The 26674-nt window shown below is 51.2% G+C and overlaps 8 protein-coding genes across 9 annotated transcripts; 1 reads left to right on the top strand and 7 right to left on the bottom strand.

Annotated features, from left to right (window-relative positions):
- Positions 1–1846: 1846 nt before the first annotated feature.
- PV06_04542 (uncharacterized protein) lies at positions 1847–4226 on the top strand. Its single transcript, XM_016405446.1, has 3 exons — positions 1847–1959; positions 2023–2106; positions 2164–4226. The coding sequence occupies exons 1-3, from the start codon at positions 1942–1944 to the stop codon at positions 3748–3750; spliced, it is 1689 nt and encodes a 562-aa protein (XP_016263652.1). The 5' UTR covers positions 1847–1941; the 3' UTR covers positions 3751–4226.
- Positions 4164–7708, bottom strand: PV06_04541 (uncharacterized protein). Its single transcript, XM_016405445.1, has 6 exons — positions 6188–7708; positions 6079–6107; positions 5083–6022; positions 4880–5000; positions 4693–4775; positions 4164–4548 (listed from the first exon to the last, which is right to left on the bottom strand). Exons 1-6 carry the CDS (start codon positions 6505–6507, stop codon positions 4410–4412), a joined length of 1632 nt encoding a protein of 543 aa, XP_016263651.1. The 5' UTR covers positions 6508–7708; the 3' UTR covers positions 4164–4409.
- A 289-nt stretch (positions 7709–7997) lies between these two features.
- On the bottom strand, positions 7998–10345 carry PV06_04540 (uncharacterized protein). Its single transcript, XM_016405444.1, has one exon. It carries the CDS (start codon positions 9730–9732, stop codon positions 8377–8379), a length of 1356 nt encoding a protein of 451 aa, XP_016263650.1. The 5' UTR covers positions 9733–10345; the 3' UTR covers positions 7998–8376.
- Positions 10346–10359: 14 nt separating this feature from the next.
- PV06_04539 lies at positions 10360–13408 on the bottom strand. 2 transcript variants are annotated; one of them, XM_016405442.1, is made up of 3 exons: positions 13020–13408; positions 12606–12946; positions 10360–12533 (listed from the first exon to the last, which is right to left on the bottom strand). In XM_016405442.1, exons 1-3 carry the CDS (start codon positions 13040–13042, stop codon positions 11278–11280), a joined length of 1620 nt encoding a protein of 539 aa, XP_016263648.1. In that variant the 5' UTR covers positions 13043–13408; the 3' UTR covers positions 10360–11277. The 2 variants fall into 2 exon arrangements, with proteins under 2 accessions (XP_016263648.1, XP_016263649.1); XM_016405443.1 differs by having other exon boundaries at positions 10360–12476.
- A 516-nt stretch (positions 13409–13924) lies between these two features.
- On the bottom strand, positions 13925–16054 carry PV06_04538 (uncharacterized protein). Its single transcript, XM_016405441.1, has one exon. It carries the CDS (start codon positions 15898–15900, stop codon positions 14077–14079), a length of 1824 nt encoding a protein of 607 aa, XP_016263647.1. The 5' UTR covers positions 15901–16054; the 3' UTR covers positions 13925–14076.
- Positions 16055–16335: 281 nt separating this feature from the next.
- PV06_04537 (uncharacterized protein) lies at positions 16336–20987 on the bottom strand (the record flags this gene model as incomplete). The annotated part of the gene is made up of 2 exons (XM_016405440.1): positions 20618–20987; positions 16336–20566 (listed from the first exon to the last, which is right to left on the bottom strand). Exons 1-2 carry the CDS (start codon positions 20872–20874, stop codon positions 16336–16338), a joined length of 4488 nt encoding a protein of 1495 aa, XP_016263646.1. The 5' UTR covers positions 20875–20987.
- Positions 20988–21162: 175 nt separating this feature from the next.
- On the bottom strand, positions 21163–22818 carry PV06_04536 (guanine deaminase). Its single transcript, XM_016405439.1, has 2 exons — positions 22491–22818; positions 21163–22436 (listed from the first exon to the last, which is right to left on the bottom strand). Exons 1-2 carry the CDS (start codon positions 22714–22716, stop codon positions 21247–21249), a joined length of 1416 nt encoding a protein of 471 aa, XP_016263645.1. The 5' UTR covers positions 22717–22818; the 3' UTR covers positions 21163–21246.
- A 255-nt stretch (positions 22819–23073) lies between these two features.
- On the bottom strand, positions 23074–26667 carry PV06_04535 (uncharacterized protein; the record flags this gene model as incomplete). The annotated part of the gene is made up of 2 exons (XM_016405438.1): positions 23074–26538; positions 26587–26667. 2 exons carry the CDS (start codon positions 26665–26667, stop codon positions 23074–23076), a joined length of 3546 nt encoding a protein of 1181 aa, XP_016263644.1.
- Between the last annotated feature and the right edge of the window lie 7 nt (positions 26668–26674).

Raw genomic sequence — 26674 nt, 5'->3', positions numbered from 1 at the left:
TGCTAGTCGGTCAAAAAATGGCATATATAGAACATCGTCGTCCGTCCTCGGTTGGTCTCTACTACTTTTTGAGTATTTCGACAAACAACTCAACTCGACTCGAACTTTCTTCTTTCCCTTCGCCGTTTTTATACCATCTGCTGAATTTCCTACTTTTGATTCCCTTCAATTCATCTGTTTGAGCAGGAGTGGAATAAGAGAAAGGACACCGACAGAGGGAGACTGCTCTTGTCTTTGCTCGTCCATCCGCAACTATACATCTATATCCACGAGCGAACCATTCATCCCGGCCTCACGAGACCACTATGATAACACCCATCACTTTCCCACGAGCCCTGTCCACCATGTCTCCCTTCACCTTTACCAACTTCAAACGGGACACCCCTCCACCTGACGAAGTCGACCCGTACGCCTACAGCCCTTCGATGCCTCTTGCCATTGTTTTTACAGTTATATACTGGCTCATCACGGTCCGGCACATGTACATCAATTTCGTGGTTGCGCGCAAACAACCAAACCCGCACAAATACACACTCTGTCTACCGATCGCCGGGTGGATTTCGGTCACCGGTTGGGCGTTGCGCATCGTGTCCATCAAGTTCCGACACACGTGGCCGCTAAGCATCATCTTTTACGCTGTCTCTCAGTCGTCGATTGTTATTGCGCCCGTGTTTTTCTGTGCGACGTTGTACCTGCTGTTGACACGGATGATACGGTTCAACCTGCCCGAGGAGGAAAAGGACGGAGGCCAAAGCCCCCAGGTCTTTTTTGGACTCTCGCCCAAGAGACTCGGGTACGTCTTCCTCATATCCGACTTTACCAGTTTCAACACACAAGGAGGGGGCAGCGGAATCGCGGGGGCCGGGGGTTGGAAAGGTATCCTGCGCACGATAGGCATGGATGTTTTGCTCCTTGGTCTTGCGCTGCAGTTGTTGACGTTCACTGTGTTCATTTTTGTTTTGGCCATCTTCCAGAGGCGTGTCAACCGTCGGGACGACGTGACCTTGCAGCCCGGGGCGAAAAAGGTCATTTGGGCAGTTTGGGTTGCGGTGTTTTTCATCCAGGTTCGTCACCCCGGTCTCCCTTTTGTGTCTCTCTCACAGGCGAATTGTAGAAGACCTGTGCATTGCTGACGAAAACAACAGATTCGAACTGCTTACCGACTGATCGAGTTCGCAATGGGCGATGATGCATACCTGATGACGAACGAGTGGTGTCTGTACGTCTTCGAAGCGGGACCGACGGCCATTGCACTCACCATGATCGCTATCTTTCACCCAATCATTTACATGCAACAACACCGGGCGGTGATGTCCCCTGACAGCGAGATCGCCCTTGAGAATACCAGTAGTAGGCAAGAGTCTTCTACGCCAGAGCCTGAGCAAGAGTCCAAGTCAGGGTTTAAGCCACCTCGGATAGTGACGCCTCTCGGCCTGGTGGTTGGTGCATTCCGCAATAAGTCATGATGGATGTTGCTCCAGGATTGTATTCGAGTCAAGGTATTCAAATGCGATACGAAAGTGGGTTGTTTAAGGGGAAAATAGAACATAGACTAGCCGTACATATTGTAAGAAGCACTGGCTTTGAAAAATGAGGAGGAAATGGAGGCACATAGAACTGCACATAGAACTACAGTCATGGGATTTTGTGATAGAATATTGGTGTCGTGTGCTGTTGGGTAGAAGTTGTAGGAACACACAGGTACTGATACCATACGGCGAATCAAGAAGCCCATCAAAAGGAATACTTGCGCCAAGATTTCGCAGATGCTCCAGAAAAGTTCCCCACATCAGGATCGGTAAGTCGGTCTGCGGCTTCGTGTTGAATCTTTTTTTTCGCCGTCGACCAAACTCCTCTACCTACCAGCGGTGAAACCGAGACGACCAAACAGGAATGATATCGCCAGGTTGACAGGTTTCAAGAAAGACCCTATCAATCACCATGGCGGACGATTTCGAGGTAATTTTAGCATTCTTTCCCGCACCTTGTCGGTGTTTTTTTAAAATGCTCACGCTTTGTCAGGACCGTATCAACCACAATGCAAGTTTCTTTGATGGGATCTTGTCTCTGACACCGGTCGACCTTTATTTTGGCAGGGACAATAGTGTATGTTATTGATGGTTCCAACAACTCCAACTGCTCGTCGCTAATTCACGGCTCCAGAGCCAATGGCAAACGAAAAAGCAACCACTCAACAAGAAAAGGGACTCGAGACTTGCCAAACTTGACCCTGTCAATGCAAAGGCCGCCAGGGACCTTGTGGAGGGAATAAACCCAGAAAACAAAACAAAGAACAAGCGCAAGCGTGAAGAAGTGGACGAGGAAGACCAAGAGATTAATATTGCGGATGGTAGCCTGTCGGATGTTGGCGATGAACAAGGTGAGACCCAAGGCCGCAACACAAAGAAACAAAAGAGGTCGAGCAACAACTCCAAATCATCAAGAGCCGCTGAAGAAGAAAAAGAAGACGATGATGATGAGGAAACAATCGAGGACAGAAAACGCAAAAAGGCAGAGAAGCGTGCCGAAAAGAGAACACGGAAAAATGAGTTAAAAGCCCAGATGAAGGAAAAAAAGGAGCAACAAAAGGCAAGAAAAAAGTCGCAGCAGCAAACAAAAGGCGACAAGGCGGACTCGAATGAGCTGGACATCAAAGAAGCCATCACTTTTGAGTCATCATCGCCGTTACCGCAGGGCGAAGAAGAAGAAGACGAAAACGACGAAAACGCCGACAACGCCGACCAAGCCTCAACCCCGTCTTCAGAAGACGAGCACTCCGAGGTCTTCTCCCCTCAGCATGAATCCGGCACATCCTCAACCTCATCCATCCAACAATCTACCCTCGAAGACACCTCGAAGCCGACCTCCGACGCACCCTCGACCTCATCCAACCAACCTTCCAACCTCAAGGACAACTCGAAGCGAACTGACACTACCGCTCCTGCCGCCACTCCCACCACCTCCATTACACACGACTCGTCGACACCCCACGAAAGACTCCAAGCGGCGATCCAACAACGCCGAGCCGAACGCAAAGCGGACGGCACCGACGGCCGGGCGCCCAAGAACCGACAAGAACTTCTCGAACAACGACGGCGCAAGGAAGAACAACGTAAAGCAGCCAAGAAGGAGCAAAAACGACGTGAAAAGGAGGAAGAGGCTCGACTGCAGGACGAAGAAATCGCCCGCCGCTTCTCCCCTGGAGGTTCGGGCTCGCTCCTGGCGTCTCCACGGTCGCCGGTGTCGTCGGGTGGGGGGGGCGGTGACAACAACAGTTTCAGTTTCGGCCGGATCGCCTTCACTGACGGCACTCACTTTGACCCGTCGACGGCCGACGTCGTCGACGAGCACAGACGAAAAGGCCCCCGCGACACGGCGGCCCAGCTCAAGATCGCCCTGGCCAAGAAGAACAAACTCTCGGGCCTCGACGAGGCGAAACGTCGGGAGATCGAACAAAAGGACATGTGGTTGAACGCCAAGAAGCGCGCGCACGGGGAGCACGTCAAGGACGACACGAGCCTGTTGAAGAAGGCCCTCAAGAGGCAGCAGGGCCAGAAGAAGAAGAGCGAGCGGGAGTGGACCGACCGCGTCCAGGGCGTCCAAAAGGCCCAAGAGACCAGACAGAAGAAGCGGACCGAGAACCTGGCCAAGAGAAGGGAAGACAAACGCTCCTCCGGCGGCAAGAAGGTGGTCAAGAGACCGGGGTTCGAGGGTAGTTTCAAAGGGAGGACCGGCGGTAGGAAGAAGTGACGTGTTTGATGTCGATGGGATTCTGATCAGACCAAAGGAAGGGGATGATGATGGAATCGAGAGAAAACTTTTGACTTGACTTGATCAGAGGCAAGCGCAAGATACTCTCTCTCTCTCTTCGAGAACGAAACCTTTTGGGCCTTTGGGACCCAGGGTGCTCGGTCATTGGTGACGATGATTCTTGTTGAATAGACGACGAGAGACAAGAGATGGGGGAATGTCTAGTGATGGACTCTACGGAGTAGAGAAAATGGAATCGACTTCTCATTTTCTCCGTCAGAATCCATTAACAACGTGGTCCCTGATCAATTTTTTCAGCCTCGTAGTCGTGGACTGCACCAAAACAAAAACGTATGTACATACTACAGTAAAACTGTTTTATGAACCACACAGTGACACACTCACAGTGTTATCCAATGTATGATAGATAGGGTTATTTATGGTGCAATAATCCCAAAAAGTCCATCGACCCCTCATGTCACGATGCCATGCAAAACGCCTTTCTTTGCTTACCTGGTCTCTCGACAACCGTAGAGAGATATATATTATATGCAATAAACATACACATAAACTCCGGACACCTCAACACACATACACCAAAAACCACCAACAAAAAGAGAAAGAGCTCATCCATCGGAGAAGACACGTACAAACACAACTCATTTAGGTCCGTGAGTGTATGAACTTCTACTCCTGATCCTCGGGCCAAACTTGTACAAGACCCAGGGGATTGGCATCATCGCAATGGTAACGAACCCGAATAGACTCGTCGACCAATGTACACCTAGAGCTTGATACCTGAAAAGAACACAACGGAAAAACTTATAGTTAGCCTTTTGTCATTCATTCTCTGACCTTGTCGTCACCGTCGTCACCTTGGATTTCTTTTGGGTGCTTCTTTCTTTCTTTTCGTCCCCAAGAAAAAGGGGGTGGTTTACTTACATCTGTACTGTAAATAATGGAAATACAGCTCCAATCACGTATCTCAAAACTCCATTCGCGGCTATGGCGCTCGCACCAGTCAACTGATTCATAACAATTTGATTCCGTGTCAGCGTTCTTTCCAAAACACGTCGAGGGGGAAAAAAGGAATTCATGTTGAAGGAGACACCCCAAAAAAAAGACTTACAGGTCCATAAGTATCAATCAAGTACAAAACACCCGAACAAAATACCAGCATGTTTCCTATGCCGAATGGGATGGTCGCCAAAACTGGACTGATCCAATGTATATCCTTTCTTGCACTCCATCTGTGGCCTGATTAGTATAGTGTCATATGACTTGACTTGAGACCTGGGGGGTACAAAAGAAAACACGCAGCTAAAAACTCACCCGAACCAGAATAAACCAACGGGCAACAAGACACTCCCCAACATCGCCGGCCAGAGACGTTCTTCAGGTGGCAAGGGTGTGAAATCGCCCGTGGCTCGCCTCTTGAGGGTTTTCCTCCGATAAGTCAACCTGTCCATGACGATGAAAATCGCCGCGGCGATGATGACCCCCGCCCCTATCCCCAAAAACACCAACCCGGACTCGCCCTGGTTGAAGTTGTAGATGCGAATTTGCGGTACGGCGTGTTGAAACACCAGAGGGAAGGCTGCGAAGAAGCCAAACAGGACGCTGAAGTTGAACGCCACGTAGACGCTCAGGAACGCGACGATGCTCTCGGTGGCGAGCATGTGTAGAGGTCTCGAGATCGTGACGAGGAAGATGAATCGCCACTTGGACATACCGGGAGGCAAAGGGTTCGGAGGACCGGGCACGCCGAGTTTCTTCGCTCGCCGTTGGAGGATGATCCGCTTGTACGTCTCTCTCTGTGGGATGCACACGAGGTATGTGACGGCACCGGCGAACAGAATCACCCACTGCGTCCACCGCCAGGAACGTTTCATCGCGACGTACCCTCCTATGGCCGGACCCAGGGCCGGACCCAGAAAAGGGGCCACGAGGAACATGGCGCTCGCGACGGCCCGGTCAAAGTGGACAAAGAGGTCACTGTTGGTGCCTGCGCCCACCGCCAGACACCCAGACCCCAAGACGCCCGCCAGGAGACGGCAGATGACGAGGCTGGCAAAGGAGTTGGAAAATCCGGCGCCCAACGTAAAGAGCAACGACGGTGGGAAGAAGAGCAGGTACACCGCTCGGCGACCGTACGTTTCGCTCAGGGGCGCGCTCATGACGGGTCCGAGACCGAGACCCATGACATAGACGGTCAATGGGACGATGGCGGCGGTTCGAGATACATTGAAATGTTCCGCTATTTCAGGAGTGCCTATCCACAAAGAAATGTCAGATAGGGAAATGTTGGAAGACAGGTACTAGACATACTGGGTGAGATGACTGATGATCCAAATGTACTGTTCGTTCATGATCGTGTTAGCTGTGGCTCCACGTGGTTGTTCGAGGATTCCCGGCGAGAGGGAAAAGAGGGACATACATTGTAAAGCATTGGAACGCTGGGATGAGAACATGATAAATCTTCTTTGCACGAGACCAATTCAGTGGATTGTCAGGGTCATCGTCACCGGTCCAATCCACGGCCGAAGTGATTTGTTGTTCCCACCGTGACCGATGACTGCGATGTGTTTTCTGTGTAGATTTGCTCAGTGTCTTTTCGAGGTCGCCTCCCCGCGGTTCAGTATCCGCTACCACAGGGACAGAGACAGAAACGGCCGAGGACGACGTTGACTCATCGTCCGATATGAATTGTGGTTCATTCTTTTCGGACTCTCTGGGTAGTACTGATTGTTCTTCCATGTCGGATGTACCCCAAGGTCCGACAAAGAACAAAAGAAGAGCGTATGATTTTCCGAGGCTGAGAAGGCACTTCTTCTTTTCTCCCTGACCGAGGCGAGGGAGGTTCTCATATGCGTTTCGACGGAGAAGAGCAGTATGTATCCCGATGTGAAGACTGGACAAAACAGATAGATGCTTGGATCCCTCGAGCTCTTTGAACAGATCTATAACTTGTAAAGGTATTCCAACCACGTCAATTTGACTTGAGCTCTTTTTGCCTTTTTGAACGGTTCCCAACAAAACAAACACCTCGGAGGACTGGCATCCAGTACAGATCTATCTCCACTCGACGTGATTCTGCGCTATTTGTAAAGGACATGCCACTGATAGGGTAGGTAGGAATAGTGATCTTTTTGGGGGACTTTTCCCGGGACATGACCGAATCGCCAATAATGACAGCAAAACGAATACTGGTACGTTGACACCGTCCCCCCTTGCACGAGCGTCCTAGACGAATGGCAGATAGAAATAGAGACCAAAAAAAGTATAAAAAGTTGTTTAGTAAACAAGGCAATACACCACTCGAACGAGGGGAGAAGTCTTTTCTTTTCCACCGGAGGGAGGCAACCACGGTTCTGGTGGTGGTTGGTTGTTTGTCCCTCGGTTGTTGGTTTGGACTTTGGACCTACCCCTAGATCGTACTCACTCGTACACGCTGAATAAACAAAGACTTGGAACGGCAAGATTTTATCGAATGTCGGTGGGAAAAAAGGGAGTTTACTCAACACCATACCTGATCATTGCACCCCATCGTACGTACGTCCTCCCCGTCGCTGCTTTTGAGACGCGCGAAACGGAAAATGGGTTGCCGGGGGACGCCAAAATGACAAGCTGGGTCATTCTTCTGGGGGGAATGGGGAGGATCAGTAATCTGTGAACCTCCTCGAGGAAGGAGGGGAGAGTTGTTGCCGAATGTACTCGTACGGCCGGTAGTTATTGGTGGTGGAGTGTGGTAGCGGTGGTGGTGGTACGGAGGTGTACAGACCTGATCAGTAAACTTTGGCAAATGGTGGAAGAAAGGACCGAGAGGGGGGAACAAAGAAGGTCTGGAACGTCAACAGATAATAAAAGTCCCACAGAGGTAGATGTGAGGTTTGATAAAACATGGATGGGAATCTCTTGTCAGCCTCGTGCCTTTCGATTCTAATGGTTTTGTGTCGGATACAAACCATTGCCTGGGACTACAGTTGTACTGTTCTGGAGGGTTGAGCTGATAATAAAAGTATTACGCCAAGGCCTGATCTCATACACCCAATGCTCTGTACAGTACGAATACGAAGGACCGATACGAAGTACACGTGATGCTCAATGCCCGCCAGCATTGGTTTGCTGGTAACATACGGAGGACGGAGTCATAACCCAGAGGAGCAGGAGTATTGACTAACCAACGAACAAGTCGTAAGCAGAGTCCGAGGTTGATCAACCCCTCGTTCCTTTAGCGCTCCTGCAAGGGACAGATAAGGACGACGAAACAAGAAACAGATACCGAGGACTGATTGAAACAAACCACCAAGTTTCATGGATAATTGGAATTCGAATAACTCGAAAGATAAAAATGCAAGCAATAGCTTTGCTACTTTGACTAGATGCCCCAGGGTTCTTTTCCATGCGAGATGTTGTTCCCTGGTCCAGCCAATTCATTCAATCAATCAGTCAACATGAATCGCCGTGGCACTCCCTCTGACCAGAGAAAGAAAAACCTCAACCCGTCCCATATTCATGTTGGGTCTGATCTGGTATACTGCCTCATATCTGTTTCGTAATGTTTCCCGGTACCATTCAATCGTAAGCCGTTCAAATCAGCAATCCAAGTCCGCGCATAGCCATCCTCTAGGTGACCGTCTTTTGTTGGCTCAATGGATCTGCAGCATCGTAGTCTTCCCGCCTCATGATGCTCTCAACCGGACCAAGGAGCCGCTTAAATCCATCTCGTCCGAGTTTAGCCACCTTTACTGCGGTTTTGGCCACGACGGTTGCGGCACGAGGCTTGTCGTCTAACAATGCCAATTCACCAAAGAAATCACCTCGATGGTAATCCTTGACCGACTTGTCGATACCTTGCTTGAAAGCATTGGCTTCACCAGACTCCAAGAGGTAGAAAGCATCGCCCGGCTCTCCCTCTGTGATAATCTTGTCTCCTGCATTGAACTTGACCGTCTCCAAGGCGTCTGCGATCTTGGATCTTTCATAGGGTTTGAGTGACGCGAGCAGCGGGACCTCTTCCAGGAAGCCTTCATACATCTTTCGCTTCTGAAAGGCGTTGTCCATGAGGATTCTGCGGAAGGTGAGACGGTCCAAAGCCCAGAGCATACCTCCTTTAGACGCACTAACCACGGTGGCAGCGCGAGGTGCGTTGTACATGAGGGCCAATTCTCCAAAGCTGCCACCGGGTCCAATGGTGCCCACCTTGTTGCCCATCCCTTCAGGTCCGGCTTCGACTGAACCGCTGGGATTGATGTAGATGTCGAAATCTCCGCTTTCGATGACGTAGAAGAAGTCACCTTCGTCGCCTTGAGTAATGACCTTGATGTTGGGAGCTGGAATCGACTTTTCGACCAAGGCGTCCAAGACCAAGTGGAAAGATTCTTCGTCAAGACTGGAGAACAAGAAGTTGCCAGCTACCGCATGCTTCAATCTCTCGAATTGATCTGGAGATTTTGGATGTTTTGGTGGTTTCCAATTGCCCGAGTCAGCATCTGGCTGCATAGACTCTGCCGAGACTGATGTTCTCCGGCCAGCAGCATATTTGCCAGTTGGGGGTTCAGGAGGAGGATGTTCTCCGGTCTCTTCAGTACCTTGCGTCCCTAACCAACTGCCAAACAATCCGCCTGCAGCAGCACCACCTGCGGCGGCCCCGAACCCAGAACCGCCGAAGGGTGAACGGCCTGCATCGCGGGACTTGAAAGTAGCATCGGTTGGGGAGCCAAAGTTGTCATGTTCTTCGTCCTCCTCTTGTATGCTGTTGACGTTCTTTGCTCCAAAGGGGTTGCGGTCAAAAGGACCGGCCGTGTCTGCCATGTTGCCGTTGGTGTTGGATGACTTGGAGCCGCGAAGGGATGCCCGCTCGGATGCGAGCTGGCGAGAGAAATAATTCGCACAGTACTGTGTGGGATCTTCAGGCTTGTCTCTGAGCAGGTCTTTGGTTAGAGCATCAATGACAGCTTGGTAAGAGGTAGAAAGTGACATTGACGGCGAGGAATTGAGATGTGGGGGATGTTCGGCCGGAGATGGCTTAGGGAGGACAAGGTCAGAGAGGAGCGTTTTCGTAGGGCCCAGGTCAATAGTGGCCTGTGGGTGGACGGTTGTCTGGCAATCTGGGTCGTAAGTGGCGACGACGAGAATGCCTATCCCAGAAATGCAGGTTCGCCCGACACTCCAATGCGAGTGCCAGTTGCCAGTGCGCAGGGGGAGTGATTGATGCTCGTGGTGGAGCGGACCAGGGCTTGCTAACAGGCTGTCTCGGGGCGGGGCAGCAATAGGCTGTCAGTGAGATCGGTAGATGACGCACTAAAGAAGAGGGGGTGGGATTCTGGAAGCTTTGTAACAAGTGATGGTGTGAATTGTTGGGTGGATGAAAAGATTTAGAAAGAAGAAGAGAAGGATGAAGAAGGTCAAGGGAAGGGTGAACGAAGTAGACCTCGAGGAGAGGTCAAACGACAGCTTAGCGTTCAGCTTCGTGTAGGATCTTCCAACAGTAACAGCCACCATGCAAAGAGGAAGCTACAAGTGACAGCAACAATTGTAGGAGGAGTAGCTAGGCGACAAGAGAGGAGGAATGCTTCACAGAGAAAGGGACTAGTTGGTCAACAACTTGTTGCATGCCATGGCCTTAATGACTATTGTACTTCTATATTCATCTACTCTGCCACATTCATTCTGTCCCAGAGCCATCATCCCTTCGTCTCATGCTATTGTACTCGTACTCGTCCCAAATACCCCTCAGCACGGAATGTCAGTGACGGCCAGTTAGCGCAGGTCTCAAAGCTCTGTCGATGTCATTGCTTCAGTTTATGGCGGTCAAAGCGACCAAGTCAGGGATGGTGATTGGCCTCTTGGGCTCACCAGCCTTCCCGAGTGCAGCCACCGGGTCACTGATCATGACGAGCTATACAAGTAGCTTCGCGGCGACGCTAGACAGTGTCTTTACACGACTTACATGCCTATCAGACTATAGTCGAGAATCCATCCAAGAAATATTCTTTACGTCCATCGTCACTCTTATACGATCCTTGTCGGCGCTTACACCCAGCTCCACCACGAAGAAGTTTTATCTTGTTCAGATGATGGTTGGCCAACGGGGGAATGATCAACTTCTACTCGGTACAGTACTTGTACAATGTACCAACGAATCACAAAAGTACAGTAGACACATGCTTGCTTACTCTGTGGGTCATGCAGCATCTGGCACCGCCCTTCTGTCCATCCATAGATCTTCGAGAAGTCTTCTAGAATCGCACGAGAACATTTCCCATCGCATCGCATTGCACTTCTTAGCAGTATTAGTGTATTAAACAAACCAAAGATTATCTCGCGCACATTCCAAACACAACCAACTGGAGGGGATATCTACAAGACAAACAAACCCAAATCAAAGGATCCGCTGTCCAAACCCAGCAATGCGCCGTGCCTCGCAATGCACTTCCCGACCCCTACAGGCATTCCCTTCAAACAATTCAACACCTGCACGTCATTTGTTTCTGTTTGAGCCGCGGTTGATCTGTCCAATCCCGTTTAGTCGAAGATCTTTTTGAACAAAGAACTGATTCGGTGCTTCTTCTTTTTCTCCTTTGAGGCTGATGCAGGGCTTTCGGCAGGAGTAGTTGTAGTCGCCTTCTGAGGAGTGCTAGTGCCAGTTCCAGATGAAGGAGTAGGTGCTGCCGCCGTCTCCTTCTTCGATTCAGGAGTTGCTGCAGCCGCTGCAGGGGTCTCGGTCTTTGCGCTTGCCTTGGGTGTAGCTTCCGCCGCTGGAGTCGCCTCCGTCTTCGCAGCCTCGGTGGCGCTTGTTGGCTCGCCAGATTCGTTTTGGTTCATCATGCGAACGGCAGGCTCATCGGCAAGAGTAGGATCCTCCGCGCCATCTGAGACCGCAGCAGCTGCCGCACCAGAAACGCCAGGGGCACTGCTAGTAGTAACGGGCGGTGCGTATTCCGTGTTGTCGGCTTCCGTTTTCTCAACGGGGTGGGTGGCCTTGGTGACTTCACTTGGTGTTTCGCCACCCTCGGCGCCATCTGCGACGGCAGCAGCAGCAGCAGACGAAGTCCCGGGCACAGCGCCGGTCGAGGGGCTGGTAGCGGACGTTGGAGCGGTCTCCGAAGTGGCTGCTGCGATGGTTGGCGCGGGTTCCCCAGCTTCCTCAGCCTCCGGCACCTTCTTCATCAGCTCTTGTTCCACCTCTGCCTTTTCCTTGACAGCCTCGGCAGAAGTAGTGGCTTCAGGAGATGTGTGGGCCTTTTCGATAGATTCCTGTACGACTTCTGGTACGGTCTCCGTTGTCGCCTGCTCTGAAACGACGGTGGCCGGCTTGCGCTCTTCCAAAGGTACTTGTCCAGCCAAAGCGGCAGTTGTCGAAGTTGGGGCAGCAGATGTGATTGTAGGACCCGAGGCATCGAGCGCCGAAGTCGCGCCTTCGCCCATGGGCAGCGATGATTCGGGAATGAGGTTTTCTTTCTTGCCTGAGGAGGTGTTCGCGGCGGCCATGGCCCCAACGCCAGGAAGTACTCCTCCGATCATCGGAAGTGTTGTGCCTGCCTTCTCGTAATCTTCCTGTGACTGAGTGACGGCGGAGTGGACGCTGTTGGAAGTAACCTCTCCCGGGGGAGGGACTGCTTCGCCAGCAGGAAGAGTTACGGGATTGCCTGCGCCGGCAGTTGGGGGGAGTGGGTTGACACCATAGGACTCGGATTCCTGCTGGGGTGTTTCCGGAAATGCACCTGGCGGACTGCTCTTAGTAACTTCATTATTGGGGGCGGAGTCGCTCGCAGAAGTGACTACAAGTAGAGCACAGTTAGGACTGTTTTGTCACATCCGGCATTGACAAACAAATTTCAATCACAGCTTACCTTCGGTAGCTTCTTTCCTAGGCTCCAAAGGAACCGCACCAGCCAATGCTGCGGTGGTGCTTTCTGGCGCAGCGCTCGACGTCGTCAGAGCATCCGCTTTTGTCTTGATGTTTTCTGGCAGCAGGACATTGTTCACGTTGCCATGACCGTCGTCCTCATGGGGGGCTTCTGTGTCGATGACCCAGTTGTCGTTGACCACGAACTTGTACAAAATCTTTTCATCGGCTTTTGGCAATTGCACCTCTTTCTCCCAGACCTCGCCGACCTTGTTTAACTTTTCCGTCTTTCCCCAATCGTCAAAGGTGCCGGTGACATGGACATCGTCCGCATCAGGGTGCGGCCTGCGGAAAAACTGGGTTAGCTTACCGTCATGCTTTTCGCAATGCGTTGGGGGAAGCCAGGAGGGTTTCTTACCATTTGAAAACAAAGCTGCCCATGTTCGTTCTTTCTCAAGAATATGAGCGTGGATGACAGGTGAGTAGGTAAGGAACACGAGGGGAAAATGAGCAAAGAAAGTATGGCGTAATTGTTCGAGGGAATCTTCCAGGCGACAACTTTTCGAGAAAAAGCTCGGACGCGCGACGCTCAAGCCCTCTTTTCTCCGGTTTTGACAGGAACCCGGTGATCGATATTCGGCGTGGAGGGAACCAATAAATTACCCAGGTAGGTAGGAAATAAGACTATGCTGTTACGTCGTCGACCAAACGCACGGTATGAAAAGCAAGTGATTATTGAGAGAGCAGCGCAGAGAGTCAACAAGAATCCAAGATTGCGGTGGCAGCGCAAAGTATGTACGGGACGAGGATGCTGACTTTCTTCAACCCAAGGTGATTCCCAATGGCGGGTTACAACTACTTGAGGGAAGCAAAAATGGAGCTGAGGCGCAGCCAATAAAAGCATCCACTGATGCAGAATAATGCAAGAACTACTTCACTAGGCGCTGCTCTCTCTCGTTAGTGAAATTGCTCCCGGCGCTCATTTGTACCTACTTGCGCCCAAGTTAGCGTTTTGGAGGCTGGGGAGGGGGGCTTCACTAGGCTCATCAAAGTAGGTTGATCGAGGTTCCATTAGGGGCGTCATCAGGGCTCACTAAGTGACATTAGGGACGAGACACCCACAATGAAGCCCTTACGGTTACTTACCAAGGCCGCTAAAGTTAGGCACACCATGACGGTTCGTAGGCATATTCCGTACTCGTTCGGAGGGGAATAGTGCATCGACTCTGTGCAAAAGCTGATCCCGACCCATCATCCACTATGACGAGCATCCCATGGTACTGTACTCCGCTTAGCAAGTACCTTATCTTTTCATTTCCATGACTGGTGAAGTGCTTCATACTCGATATAAAACACCTGAACATGTATTGGTAAGCTGGCCATTTCACAATCATTTACTCCGTAACCACAAGTGCTCACGCGACCACTATCGAAGATGTGTATCCGGACAGTACTCGAACACATTCTGTTTATTATCAAGGTTGACTTCTATCCTTGTTGACCGCATCAGCCAAGTTCCCCGTACTCCTCCCCATCTTCATCTCCTCCCTCCATGTCGTCCTTTCTTCCTCGACGACACCAGGGCCCTTGTACACACTCCCGTACAATCCACTGGCCCAGCTCTGGCCCTCACTTGCCTTCTGACTCTGCTGCTGCTTCCCGGAACCGCCTTTCATTTTGGAATGCCTCCGTCGGTACCACTTGCCATAGACCAGGAGGTAATACAGCCTGAAGGACAAGAGTGCGAACTTATCATTCTCCAAATCTTCAGGGTACTCTGCCCCTAAGTCCACAGCGGCCGCGATGCCAGCCATGATGGCGACCTCGTGGGCATTCACCATGGTCCAACTGCTTGCGTACCTCACGTGCCTCCTGCCCTGCAGGAACATCATCCACGGCACCACGAACAGGTAGTGCGTGTAGCTGTGGCACAACTGGTGCCACCAGTCCTTGCGGATGATCTTGGACTCGTCAATCTCGTGGTCGGTCCAGAGGTGCCCGTCGCGGTCCTTGTTCAGGTATATGGTTTGGAAGACGTGGTCTTCGAACGGGACGTTCTCCGGGAACTGCGCCTGGTAGTTGGTCGTGTCAAAGCACATCTCCAACTTCGACCGGTCCTCCTCGTACATTTTGATGTAGTACATGGGCCGGAAGGTTTTCCGTGCCGCGTCGCAGCGTGCGCTCTGGTCCGACCCGGACAGGCTCTGGACGGCGAGGGACTCGTCGTAGAAATTCTGATAGTTCTTCTTCATGTACTCCGAGTCCGTGTGCGTGATGGTGATGTCGTCCGAGAATTTGGCGGATCCTAGGACCTTCCGCTCGCGCCACGAACAAGTCCGATCCAAGACACGCTTGGCCGTGTCGGCAAGGCAGCAGAGGACGAGTTCATCGTAGTGTTCCTCGAACGTGGGCGCTTCAGGATCCCCACCGTTCGGGTTGTGGTGGTCAGGCGCAGGCGTCCGCTTTTTCAGTGAAACGACGACACCAGATTTGCGGTCGCGTTTCAACACCGCCACGAGTTCCGTCGACAGACGGACATTTACGCCGCGGTCGACGAGATCCTTGCGCCACGTCTCGTAAAACTCGGAGAAATTGGGAAACACAACCATCGGTGGCATGTTGGAGGCGATGCTCTTGTCGTCGTACGGATACCACATGCCATACGTCGGGCTGGTACAGAGACGTTCGAGCATCATAGTCGGCACTTCTGGCGCATAGTTGCCCGTGCCCAAGAACAATGCGACCATGGGCAGGGCGACGGTGTTTGTGAACTCCTCGGAGAACATCCAGAGCTTGAAGAAAATCTTCATGGGCACGAGGGCGAACAGGATCTCGAACCAGCGCATGAACTTGAGTGCGAACGCGAGGCGCTTGACTTCTTTTTGGTGGTGAGCGATCAACTCGGTCGGGAAGACGTTGGTCCAGAAGGTGTCGTCTTTGCCAAACGAAACCTGCAGATTGACCGGATCGGCGTGGTAGCCTTGTCGGGCGAACATGGTCAGTGTGTGGTGGAAGATGTAGCTGCCGCCCTGGACGCCTTGATTGAACCAGCTGGCCCCATGGCGCTCTTTGTCCTTCAGTGGCACCGCGAAGGCCTGGCCGCCGCAGTAATCTACCGCGTCGATGAGAGTGATGTCGTACTTGTCAGGGCTCTGGCTCAGGTGGTGTGCGCAGGACATGCCGGCGGCACCGGCGCCCACAATGAGTACCTTTTTCTTCCGTCGACCATCTCCAGGATTCAGTGGTTTTTGAGACATGCTGTCCCTTTCGACGTCGTGGCGGAAGGATGCACTGTCCATCAATCACCACTCACTGGGAATAGTGAAAGAACCAGACTTGAGGGGAAAGGGCTGGAAGGAAGTCTTTCCGAGGAGGAACACTCTTGAAAGAACAACCTGAACACGAGGAGAGTACGAGTTATGCCATGGTTTCAAACATCTTGACAGATTTTTGTCGTGGTTCATGACCGCTGCATTTTACATCTCGACGTCACGATGTCAGCACCAATTCGATGCAGCCTCGTCCACGTCGGATCTGCGGATCTCGCCAAATCGCTGCAAGATCCACCAATTAAACACGACAATGGCAGCCGTTGACATCATGTATCGTATGGATCTCTTTTTCGCTACACTAGATGGATAGACAATCAAGGGCTGATCTAGGTAGAGGCAATAGACAACAAAATCACTGTTCGTATACGCGTTTAACAGCTACCCAGGCAGGTAACGCTACACCTATATCGAGGCTCTTCTCGGTGCCAGAGCCCGAAGCAGCTGCTTGCCCTTCTCATCATTGTCTGCGGCCCATGCATCAATTACACCGTCCAATTCACCTTCACTTTTCAAACGAGCCAGGAACTCTTTGGCATACGAGTGTCCAATTTCGACAATCTCCTGGAAACTTGCAAATTGCAACGTCCCGTACGCGTCAATTGGTGGCCTCATATACAAGCAACCTGGTGTATTCTTCGCTCTCTCCAGCGCATCCACAGAACTGACATACGCCAATCGCGCTTGAATATCACTGAGGCTGGGCGGGTTTGGTATCGAGGAGAATGGATTCCAGCGATTCAACAGTGCCCAAAATCCAGAAAGCGTGTCACCGTATTGCTGTGGTGTATCGTCATCCTGGCTGCCCACGTCCACGGCAAATACAAGGTCTGCTCCCAAGCTCTTCATGTGTGCGACGGTGAGATTGTCAATATATCCACCGTCCAGAAGCATGCTACCGTCGTCACAAATTGGTGGAATTAAGCCGGCCAAAGACATGCTTGCACGGACGTACCGCCACGCGTATCCCGACGTATGAATCTCCGCCCGGGACTTGCTAATGTTTGTCGTGTTGCAATAGAAGGAGAGCCAAAAGTCTTCGATCTGCGAATCACCAAAAATCTTGAAGATACCCCGGTTGAATTCATGGCCTGTCGTGTACGATGCAGACGGGTAGGTAAGATCCAACGCGAAACGCCACATGCTGCCCATTCGACCAGCAAACTGCTTTGCTCGACCAAACATAGGTACCACATCAGCGTCGCGTGCGTAGAGGGCACCCATGAAAGCCCCAATCGATGTGCCGCCAATGATGTCGATGGGGATGCCAGCCTCCTCCAGAGCTCGAATGACTCCGACGTGAGCAATACCCCGAGCACCACCTCCGCCAAGGACGAGGCCCACAGACTTGCCACATAGCCGTCTTGCCAGTCGATGGAAGTCACCTTTGAACGGCGTGTCTGTCGAATACAGAGGAGCTTGTCGAACTCTCCGTGACGTGTATTTCTGGATCTCTGCTTGTATGACCTGCACTCTCTGCTTGATAGCAGTTCCAAGTCGCCTAGGCTGAGCATGAGGCGTAGCCTCGGGACTGACTCGGAACGCCATTTGGAGGTGATGGTGGCCCCCGTTGATCCACATTCGATTTCTCAGCCACTTTCTCGTAAGTCCAGGTCGGACATAGCGGTCAACGTGCAGAAGAACGAGATCTTTGCGAGCCGTGGTCTTCATACCGAGCAGAAACCTCTCGTATTCACCAATGCTAGAGGAGGCTTCGGCTAAACCAACCAGCAAGATGCAGTCAGCTTGTGCAATGCAAGTCTGAGTCCATGGAGCGTTGACACTAGTATCAGCGATATAGAGCAGCATGCCGTATTTCTCCTCGAGATCTGCGAGATATTGTGACAGTTTTAACCGACCCATTCGACTGAATGCATGACGTCCAAGGTGGTTGAGGATGATGGCTTGGTTTAGTAGCGACACCCCGTTCATAACACCGACTTGACTCAGGGCTGCCAACAGTCGATTGCCGAATTCGATCACGGGCACTCCAGTAGTGATTGGCAGCACTGCTATGGTCCGTAGATTGTAATTCGACGTCTGAGTCTCGCCCACGGCTGCTTTCTTTCTCTCCTGGCCCTTCTCCGTCAAGGGAGCTTCTACCAATGCTCGCATTCGTTGAGCAATCAGCTTTGATATTTGTATTGTTATTGTCGGATGTTCCTGAGCAAGACTGTTGAACAAGCTCCTCGGAAATTTGGTGAGTTCCGTGTCTCGTATTGCATGCAGCGTTGCCGGTCTGGTCGCATCTGTCATGACTTCCAGCTCTCCGATGCTTTCACCCTGGCCATATTCTCCTGCAACCCGCATATTTCCACTCTCAGCTTCGCGGACTGCTCTCAGTCGACCGTTTAGAACGATATAAATGGCATCACTCTCATCTCCTTGATGATGTATGACTTGGCCCGCGTCAACTTGCACCCATTCCAAGGCGAAGTCGATGTGAAGGATGAGACGGGGGAGTAGACTCGTCAACCGCTTAGCCATCGTCAAAAGAACAATAGGATATTTCTCTGCAACACGTTCCAGAGCTGCACGAGGCAGAAAGCCAACATACACATCCGTCTTGGCCGTGACATCTGTAAAGGAACGGTAAGATGATAAAGTTCCGATGTACCCTGCGATGCCTCCAGGTTTAACCAGGAAGAGCGACTTTTGGACCATCCGCTTCCCTTCTCGAGAGTGACCGGGGCCACCGGGCATCGACGAAGCCCGGGAAGTCGACGTTTTTGTGCGTCGTAGTCGGGGGAATGGCTCGTCATGGCCATTTGCGCTAGCTCTTGAGGAATATGCCATTTTCCTTTCCTCCTTCTCTTCGACTGGGATACTGACGTCCAGGAATCCGTCAATAACGTAGTAAAGACCAGGGTTTCTCTCACCCTGCTCAACTAGAACTGATCCTTTGGGAAAGAAGACAATTTCCACATCATCGATTAATTCGTCATGCAAAGATTGACCCTGCAGGCCGTTGACGCTAGTCATCGACGTGGATACTGACTCAGAATCACCGTCGCCTAGCTCATCAAACGCGTCGATGAACCCGAATGCGTTGTTGAAAATTGCAGTTTGCCTTCTTGCGTCGTACGAAACAAGACGTGGGCTCTGTTCGACAGACGCAGGTCCGCGTCTCAACGACTGATTAATGGGCTCGTTGAGACCGAGTGCCTTGGCCATGCATTCCAAGACAGATTCTCTAAATAAGCCATCTTCGGCCACAGAATCTTGTCGATGCGGCATGTCATTGCCGAATGGAGAAAAGTAGGCCTGCTCGCGGCCCCCCAGAGGACTACTTAGATCCAACTTCGAGGGTTCCGGGGCACCCATGCCCGTCCAGTTGGAAGTAGATCGAATGTGCATGCTGATCGGTCTCTGGCTAGGTCTTGAGCTCCCGTGAAGATCCCCAGAACTAACATTTCTATCACCCAGTACAGGACGCGTGACATTCGGCGTCATTGCCAGTGGAGCTCCACGAGCAGCAGCCGCTCTGGCAGCAATGGCAGCTTCCCTTCGTAGCCCGCTTGATGATCTTCGCCGGTTTACAGAGGGATTGTGCAAGGCGATCCCTTTAGTCAGCTCTTCCGGGCCAATGCGATCCCGTTCTTTGTTGAACTTGTCTTTCAACCTGTCGAGGGCAGCTCCTCGCAGATGGTTGGGCAGATCGAAGCTCGTGAACCTGTTCATCGACTTCTCAATTTGCAAAACTTCCGAAGTCAGTCCCAAGTACTGATGAGCGGTAGACAATGTTACTCGATGCAGCCGTGTCAAGATCACTTGGACTATGTGAGCCGTGGCTTTGGGATACACTCTCGTCAATCGGCGAAAGGCGCTTGCTGGGATGATTGCGATTGTAGTGTCCACTGTAGCTCGGGCAACGATATCAGGGTGTGCTGACGCGGCCTTCCTTGTATTCGCTCCAGGCGTTGGATATTCGCGCTCGTCAAAGGGAGGCTCAAGAGTCAATGGAGGAACCGCAGGCAGTCTTTGTCTATGCATATGGCCTTGGGGTCCAGAAAGTGCCGCGGCTGGCGTCGAAGGCTGGGTTGCAGGGCTAGCGATGTCTGACTCGGGTGTATGAGAGGTGTTATTATGGAAGACTGGAGCAGCAGGGTTGCGGTCGTCGTGTCGTAGCTTTACGTCTTCGGTGAAGAGTGACAAGATGGAAAAGAGGGAGGACATGGACGCTCCGTTCTTGACTTCTGTAAGCAATTGGTATCCTTGATTACCTTCATGGTACCCCTCTTCTTCGCCAAAGAGGTCTATTTGCTCAGTATTGCCCTCAGAAGCGTCTCTCAACGACTTGACAAAGATCTGGACAAGACCGTCCACAACCAGGCAAAAGCCCTTCTCTTCCTCGAGCAGCAGCGTTTCCCCAGCAATGAGCTTTCTAGTCTGCATTGTCCTGGTCAACTCATGGAAGACCGGTCTTTCCAAGTATCCAAACACCTTGATCGCGCTCAAAAATTCATCAAGGTAGTTTGACAGCCCTGGCTTCGAATCCCCTTCTTGTGTGTCTGGAAATAGATCTATCTGCGGCTCTTTTCTCTGGGGCTCCTGTGGCAGGCGAGTGTAGACATTGAGGAAACGATAGCGAATGAACCAGCTGATGGTCGAGACAATGAGTAGGGCGATCAAGAGCCTACATACCACATGTTAGCTGAGCATCGTGTTCGGAGACCTTCCTGCTTACAAAGTGGTGAAGTTCATGGTGAAAGTCAGGCTCATGGAGAACAGTGTAAACAACCATGTTGGTAAGGTGATTGTCGTGAACGTAATGAGCCAGAACAAAGCACCTGGTATAAAGGTAACAGCTCCCACAATAGCACGACTGAAGCCCGAGGATGAGCCTCTGCCAGCAACTTGTTGTCCCACCGATTTCATGGAGGCGGATAGCGTGGGGAGGGAGGAAGACGTATACGCGCCCATCGACGATGCCGGAGAGGACATTGTGAGGAAATATGCAGGTCACAAGGACCGTTCATCGCTGTAACTGCTTAGCTTGCAGAATCCACACAGTACAGCATAGTAGTGTGTAGTCGTTGAAAACTAGGGAAGAAAGCGTGCAGCCATTGTTGACGGGCGAATACTCCACGTGAAAACACATGAACTCGATCCTCGAGAATAATGCGGAGGCGATATCCGAGGCTGTTACTGATTATTTACCTAAGCCAGCCAATTCACAGCCTCGTCTACGTCTACTATGATCGGAGTGCGAGTACGAGTACTCCGTAAAGCTGCCTCGAATCGTTTGTATTCCAAAGCACCTAACACATGCTCTACTCTTAGCACAGCATCAATGTTGATAGGGTAGGGAAGTCATCATCGCCGCTCATGCACCAGTCTCCCTCCAACCCATACTCGCCCTACCGTCCTCTCATCACCATTCCACAGCCATTTGGCAACCCGATCATCCCAACGCTCCCATCCGAATATATCTACACCGGTGTCTTCGCCTTGACCATCCTCGCCGACCTCACCCAAGTTGATCTCTTGTACATCCCAGAGCATGCCCTCCTCAAATCCACCGAGACGCCCTTCCATTCCCACGACTTTTGCTCCACCCATTGTACCAAGCCATAACGCCTCGGACACCCCGAGGTTATATTTGCTGTCTCCATTGTTTAGATGACCCACGTGCCTGCTCACGATGCAAGCATTTCTCGCCGCGTCGAGAATGCTGGGGCTGTATCCTCCGCTGACGTCGGTACCAAGACCAACTTCGAGTCCTTCATCCAACATCTGCCGCACTGGACAGAAGCCGCTTCCCAAAGCACTGTTGCTAGCCGGACAGTGGCTGATCTTCGAGTTCCGTTGCTTGACCAGCCGCATCTCCTCCTTGCTGAGATGTACAGCGTGTGCTAGAATGGTCTTGGCCGTCAACAGTCCATGATGATCGTAGACGTCAGCATAGCTCTTTTGATCGGGAAACAACTCGCGGACCAGCTCGACCTCGTTCAGGTTTTCAGATATATGAGTCTGTACCCTGAGGTCCTCATCCTTCGCCAGTGCGCCGAGTTGACTCAAGGTCTCTGGTAGACAACTAGGTGCGAACCTTGGCGTGATAATGTGTGCTAAAAGTTCACCAGAAGGGTCAAGCTCTCTGCAAAATTTGATGCTCGCCTTCGTGTTCGTTATTGTCTCTTCGGTGCTTTCGTCTCGGTAGTAATCTGGACATGTCTCCGGCCTGTCCATGCACACACGCCCAATATATGCTCGTTGACCTTTCTGGAAGGCAATTTGTGCGAGCAAATTGGTCGCTTCCAGATGGATAGTGGCATAATACGAAGCGGTAGTCGTACCATTGGCTAAAGTACGATTGATGAGCCTGTTATACACCTTGTTCGCCCGGGTGAGCGGATCTGGAGGCTCGACGGCGTCCTTGTACATGGGAGACTTGACATTGCCGTAGGAAGACTCCAGAGGGAATGTGTATGTGGTGAGCCAGTCCAAGAGCGTCGACTTTCCGAAGATTCCAGCATTAGGATACTGCGAGGCGTGTATATGAGTGTCTATACAATCATTAGCAACTCTACCCAGCACCAACCTCGTGCATCGAGACTTGCCTATAAACCCAGGAAAGAAAAAGCCATTCTCCTTGGCTATTACCACAGGCGCCTTGACTCCGAATTTGATAATAGCATCATCAGGGCTAGCAACGGTCCAGTCTGCTTTCTGTATTATTCCCTTTCCATCGCTGCTATCGACAAGAACAGCCCCTGTCCGAATTTGAAGTTCGTCAGGTGTTGGTGTCGAAACAAACCGGCCGAAATAAATGATTTCCTGTGCCATTCTATATCCACAGAACCACGAGCAATGGGCAGACCGAGACGGAACAAAAATTGAGCAACAGCAACAACGGCTGAAAGAAGAAGAAATCTATAAGGATGTCAGAAGTGACGAACAAGCTCTTATCAGAATGCGAGAGAGAGGAAAGCAAGTGTTGGGCAGCGAATAGAGCGTGACCGGAAACGGTCGTCGGAGGGCGCCGATGGCTTCAGCTTGTTGTCACATACTACGAATTGGTGGAGGCAGCAAATTTCAAAAAACCACTAATAGTTGTTAACAAACCCTCTCGACCTCAAGAGACCTCGACTGTGATATTTGCATGATCGTTAATAGAGCGGTGTCGTTAACTTATTTTATACCCTACTCATCATCGTCGCTGTCGATAATAAAACCACCCCTAACCCTCTGTTGTCTTCCAGCTGGAACAATCTCCTCATCAACATCGCTCTCATCGTCCAGACTGCCGCCACCAACCTTTGCTGAAGCAGCTCTTGAAGTTGCCCTTGGTTGTGATATCTCCTGAAGGACACTCTTTTGAAGCCCGACGCCTTTAACTGTCGCGGAACTCTGCGATGACAGAGGCGTTTCTTCTTCCTCACTTTCAGCTTCGGTATCAGACCTCCTCTGAGGCTGCGAAGATGCGGTTTGGTCGGGCTCATCGTCCATACCACCCATCAAAATATCATCGTCGCTCTCTTGTGTGGTTCCCTGGGTTTGTGGCAACGTAGGTATCGTTACCTTGCGTTTGCCTTTGCCCTTGGCTTTGGTGGATTGCTCATTGACGAACGCCGCTTGTTTGCGAAGGTGATCTTCCGCCGTCTTCTTGCGCAACTCCTCCTCACGCTCGAAAAAGATTCGGTCTCTCTCCACGTCACTTTCATCATCGCTGTCTCTGATATAAGCCTCGCTCTTGATCTTGAGTCGTCTTTCCCTGGCAGCGGCTTCACGAGCAGCTCTTCTCCGTGCTGCAGCTTCTTCGTCGAGCTCGTCTTCATCATCATCATCATCCGACCCGCGCTTTCTCTTCCGACTCGCTTTAAGCTCTTTCAGAATGTCCTTAGACCTCTTCTTGCGAGGGTTGTCAGGGAACAAAAATTCTTCTTCGCCCTCCGAATCGTCGATAAAGGTATCGCGGGGAGCTTCCTCGTCATCCTCATTGCCTTTCCTGGCTTTAGCTTTCCTACGTATCATGTCCTCGGCATCTTCATGTGCATTTTCTGCTTGCCAGGGCATTTGCTCGTAATGTACAATAGCTTCTTTCGACTCTGCCAAACCCTGTGAGTTCACACTCGACGGTATAATCCACGTTGCGCCGAGCACATCTTCATCTCCAAGTCGTTCGAAGCCGACAAGAGTCATTAACAATCGTAGCCGTCCATTCTTGAACATGGCTGTTTTGATATCTTCAGAGGCTGGGCGGACAGTAACGATAGGTGGCTGACCGATGTTAACTTCCCCAGAAGGAGCCTCAGGCTGCTCCTCAGCAGGTTCGGTGGACCCTCCCTTACGGGCTTCTGCCTCTGCTTCCCATGCATGTCTCTCGTCATGTGCCTTTCCAAGCACGTGTTTGACCCATTGAATAAGATCATCTTTTCCATCTTTCAGCAAGACAGTCACGACGATTCCAATCTGCTCTTTGACATCTCTCCCGAGGGCGGGTCGGATCTCTAAGTCTGCCGGGGCGCGAGTTGCTGGAATTGTCTGCTTCTCTTGCCCGAATTCTAGATAATGTAGTGTCGAGTTTATTTTGCTGAAGAGCATCTCGACAATTAACTCGGGTCGTTGCTCAATCTTTTTGAACATCTTTCTGAATAGCTGTTTCGTAAATTCTGACCATTCCTTGAACATGGGGTGCTTTGATTCGAGACCATCGGGGCCATTCATCATCTTGTAAAACAATGCAATGATATCGACGCGATAAAGCAGCAGACCCAAATCCTGCTTGAAGGCCACTCGATAAAAGAAACGATGCGCCCTCTTAAGTTGTTCAGTGCTGAGATCCTTGTAGAATGCCGTTAAGGCAACAAAGGTATTGACTGATGCTTGGGTGGAAAACTTCGCTGCGAACCGATGGAAGTCGAACTTGCGTTCTTTGGCGACTTGAACCACATCTGCTATATCTTCATTTTCTGAGTTTTCGTCTTCCGCACCTAGATCAGCCCCAGTCTGCGCCGCTTGTCTTTGGACTTCTTTATGCTTCTTCTTGGCCCTACGTCTGGATCGTATCTGTAAGTCAACGTTTTCTTTGGAGTATCTCTCCAACATCCGGAGGAATACGTGAGATAGCTCAGTGCAGGCGTCAAGGTATCCAAACCCTTGATCCTTATATTCTCGCAGGATTCTGACAATTCTGTCATGTGTTGTCTCTTCGTAGAATATTCGATTCTGGATGTTGTCGGCAATCTCTTGGTCTTCTTCAACTGGACTCTGTGCCATTTCCTGAACGGTAAGAAGAATTTGCGTAAAGCAGCGCATGCTTGCGTTGAGATCCTGAGCTTCTTTGTTGTCCAGAGAGAGTTGCATGAAGCGATTAAGCATAATGAATGTTTCCTGGTTCAGCACAGCTGCCACAAGCGAATAGCTCTCATCTTCGAAATCTGTGCGGACCTTGTCGGGCTTGTTTTCCTTCTTCTGTCTCTCTCTACGGCTTCGTTCCGCATCGAGGAACCATGCCACGGTGTAGAAGAATTGGCGGTAGTTGACATCTGTGAGACGTTCTGCTTCCCTCTCGATAGCTTTTCTGAGATGAGTAAAGAATGGATTGAAGCCGGAATCTAGAAATTCCTCGACAAAGTTGCGAAGCTTTTCGGCAGCTGAGTCTGTAAGTCGAGTGGTATGATCGAAATCATGGATAGTGTGTTCAATGTCTTTGCGTTTCTGCTGTGGTTTGTTCCACTTCTTCGATTTGTCCATGTTGAAGAAGGCTTGCTGGTCATTCTTCAGATTGTCCTGCCCAGAAACAGCAGACATTTTTTGATCCTCACGCTTAACCCAGATCATGGTACCAAACCGGCCGTGTCGACTCCATTGGTGTCGTTTTGCGCCTCTTGTTTGGCTATCTTCGAGCGCCAATGCTGCTCCTAGCTCAGTGATGCCGTGACCCTTTCGCTCTTGTTCTGTCATCCACAATCGCTTCGGATCGACGCCTTTAATGAGGTTGAAGATGATGTCTAGCACGATTACATCCTGAAGGTTGAAGTCTTCGCCCATGTTCGAACAGATTGTCAAAAGAAGGGCAAACACATCCTGATCACGAAACGCCTCTATTGTTGCAGAGCGAGAGACTTCTGAATCCAGACCCTGACTTGGCAGATTCGGGAGCTGTTGGATGACTGCTAGATTTCTTAAGAAATAAAGCATGAGTTTGAGGATACCATCGTCTCGACTTGTCCTCTCGTCTCTAGCAACAGCAATCGAAGGCAAACCTATACGTATGACCTGGCGAAGGATACTACTAGTATCGCAGCCGAGAATGCCAGCCTTGTATAACACCTGAGCCTGTTGGAGATATGGTGTATGCCGATGGTGGTTCGCAGTCATTTCTCCTCCTGTTTCCAACGGCCAGGTCAATGGTACCAGCAATTCCAGACATGCCAGTGCAACTCTTGCCTTCAATTTGTTGGCCTTGCCATCGTCGGGCCACGAGGCAAGGACTGGTATGAGATCTCCTCCAACAAGGTGGGCTTCTGCGAGACATCGTGCCACGTCTAGGCGGTTGTTTTTCTCGTCATAGAACTTGAGCCAGCGCTTCAAATCGCGCAAGCAGGCAAGCGCATCGTCACCGAGCACGTAGCGACCGTCATCGTCGGTGCTGCTTCCACCAAGCTAGACGGCGTCAACGAGTGCATTCGGGGATGAATGGACTATACTTACAGCATTGACCAGACTGTAAACATACGCTCGAACTTCTGGATGAACTGTTTGAGCCTTGCTGAAAGGATTATCTTCCTCCATATTTTCG

The sequence above is a fragment of the Exophiala oligosperma genome, assembly GCF_000835515.1.
Source record: "Exophiala oligosperma strain CBS 72588 unplaced genomic scaffold supercont1.4, whole genome shotgun sequence".
In the NCBI taxonomy this organism is placed as follows: Eukaryota; Fungi; Ascomycota; class Eurotiomycetes; order Chaetothyriales; family Herpotrichiellaceae; genus Exophiala; species Exophiala oligosperma.
This window is presented reverse-complemented; position numbering and strand designations above follow the sequence as displayed.

What these genes read in the sequence shown, in the direction of transcription:
- PV06_04542 (XM_016405446.1), top strand. An exon ending in ATTTTGGCAGGGACAATAGT is followed by an intron (nt 2,107 to 2,163) that starts GTATGTTATTGA and finishes TCACGGCTCCAG; the next exon opens with AGCCAATGGCAAACGAAAAA.
- PV06_04541 (XM_016405445.1), bottom strand. Translation starts at nt 6,507, where the DNA reads ATGGAAGAACAATCAGTACTACCCAGAGAGTCCGAAAAGAATGAACCA. An exon ending in GCGTTCCAATGCTTTACAAT is followed by an intron (nt 6,108 to 6,187) that starts GTATGTCCCTCT and finishes ATGAACGAACAG; the next exon opens with TACATTTGGATCATCAGTCA. An exon ending in CCATTATTTACAGTACAGAT is followed by an intron (nt 4,549 to 4,692) that starts GTAAGTAAACCA and finishes TGTTCTTTTCAG; the next exon opens with GTATCAAGCTCTAGGTGTAC.
- PV06_04540 (XM_016405444.1), bottom strand. Translation starts at nt 9,732, where the DNA reads ATGTCACTTTCTACCTCTTACCAAGCTGTCATTGATGCTCTAACCAAA.
- PV06_04539 (XM_016405442.1), bottom strand. Translation starts at nt 13,042, where the DNA reads ATGGGCAGCTTTGTTTTCAAATG. An exon ending in GGCAGCTTTGTTTTCAAATG is followed by an intron (nt 12,947 to 13,019) that starts GTAAGAAACCCT and finishes GTTTTTCCGCAG; the next exon opens with GCCGCACCCTGATGCGGACG. An exon ending in TAGGAAAGAAGCTACCGAAG is followed by an intron (nt 12,534 to 12,605) that starts GTAAGCTGTGAT and finishes CTCTACTTGTAG; the next exon opens with TCACTTCTGCGAGCGACTCC.
- PV06_04538 (XM_016405441.1), bottom strand. Translation starts at nt 15,900, where the DNA reads ATGGACAGTGCATCCTTCCGCCACGACGTCGAAAGGGACAGCATGTCT.
- PV06_04536 (XM_016405439.1), bottom strand. Translation starts at nt 22,716, where the DNA reads ATGGCACAGGAAATCATTTATTTCGGCCGGTTTGTTTCGACACCAACA. An exon ending in TTTCTTTCCTGGGTTTATAG is followed by an intron (nt 22,437 to 22,490) that starts GCAAGTCTCGAT and finishes ATGATTGTATAG; the next exon opens with ACACTCATATACACGCCTCG.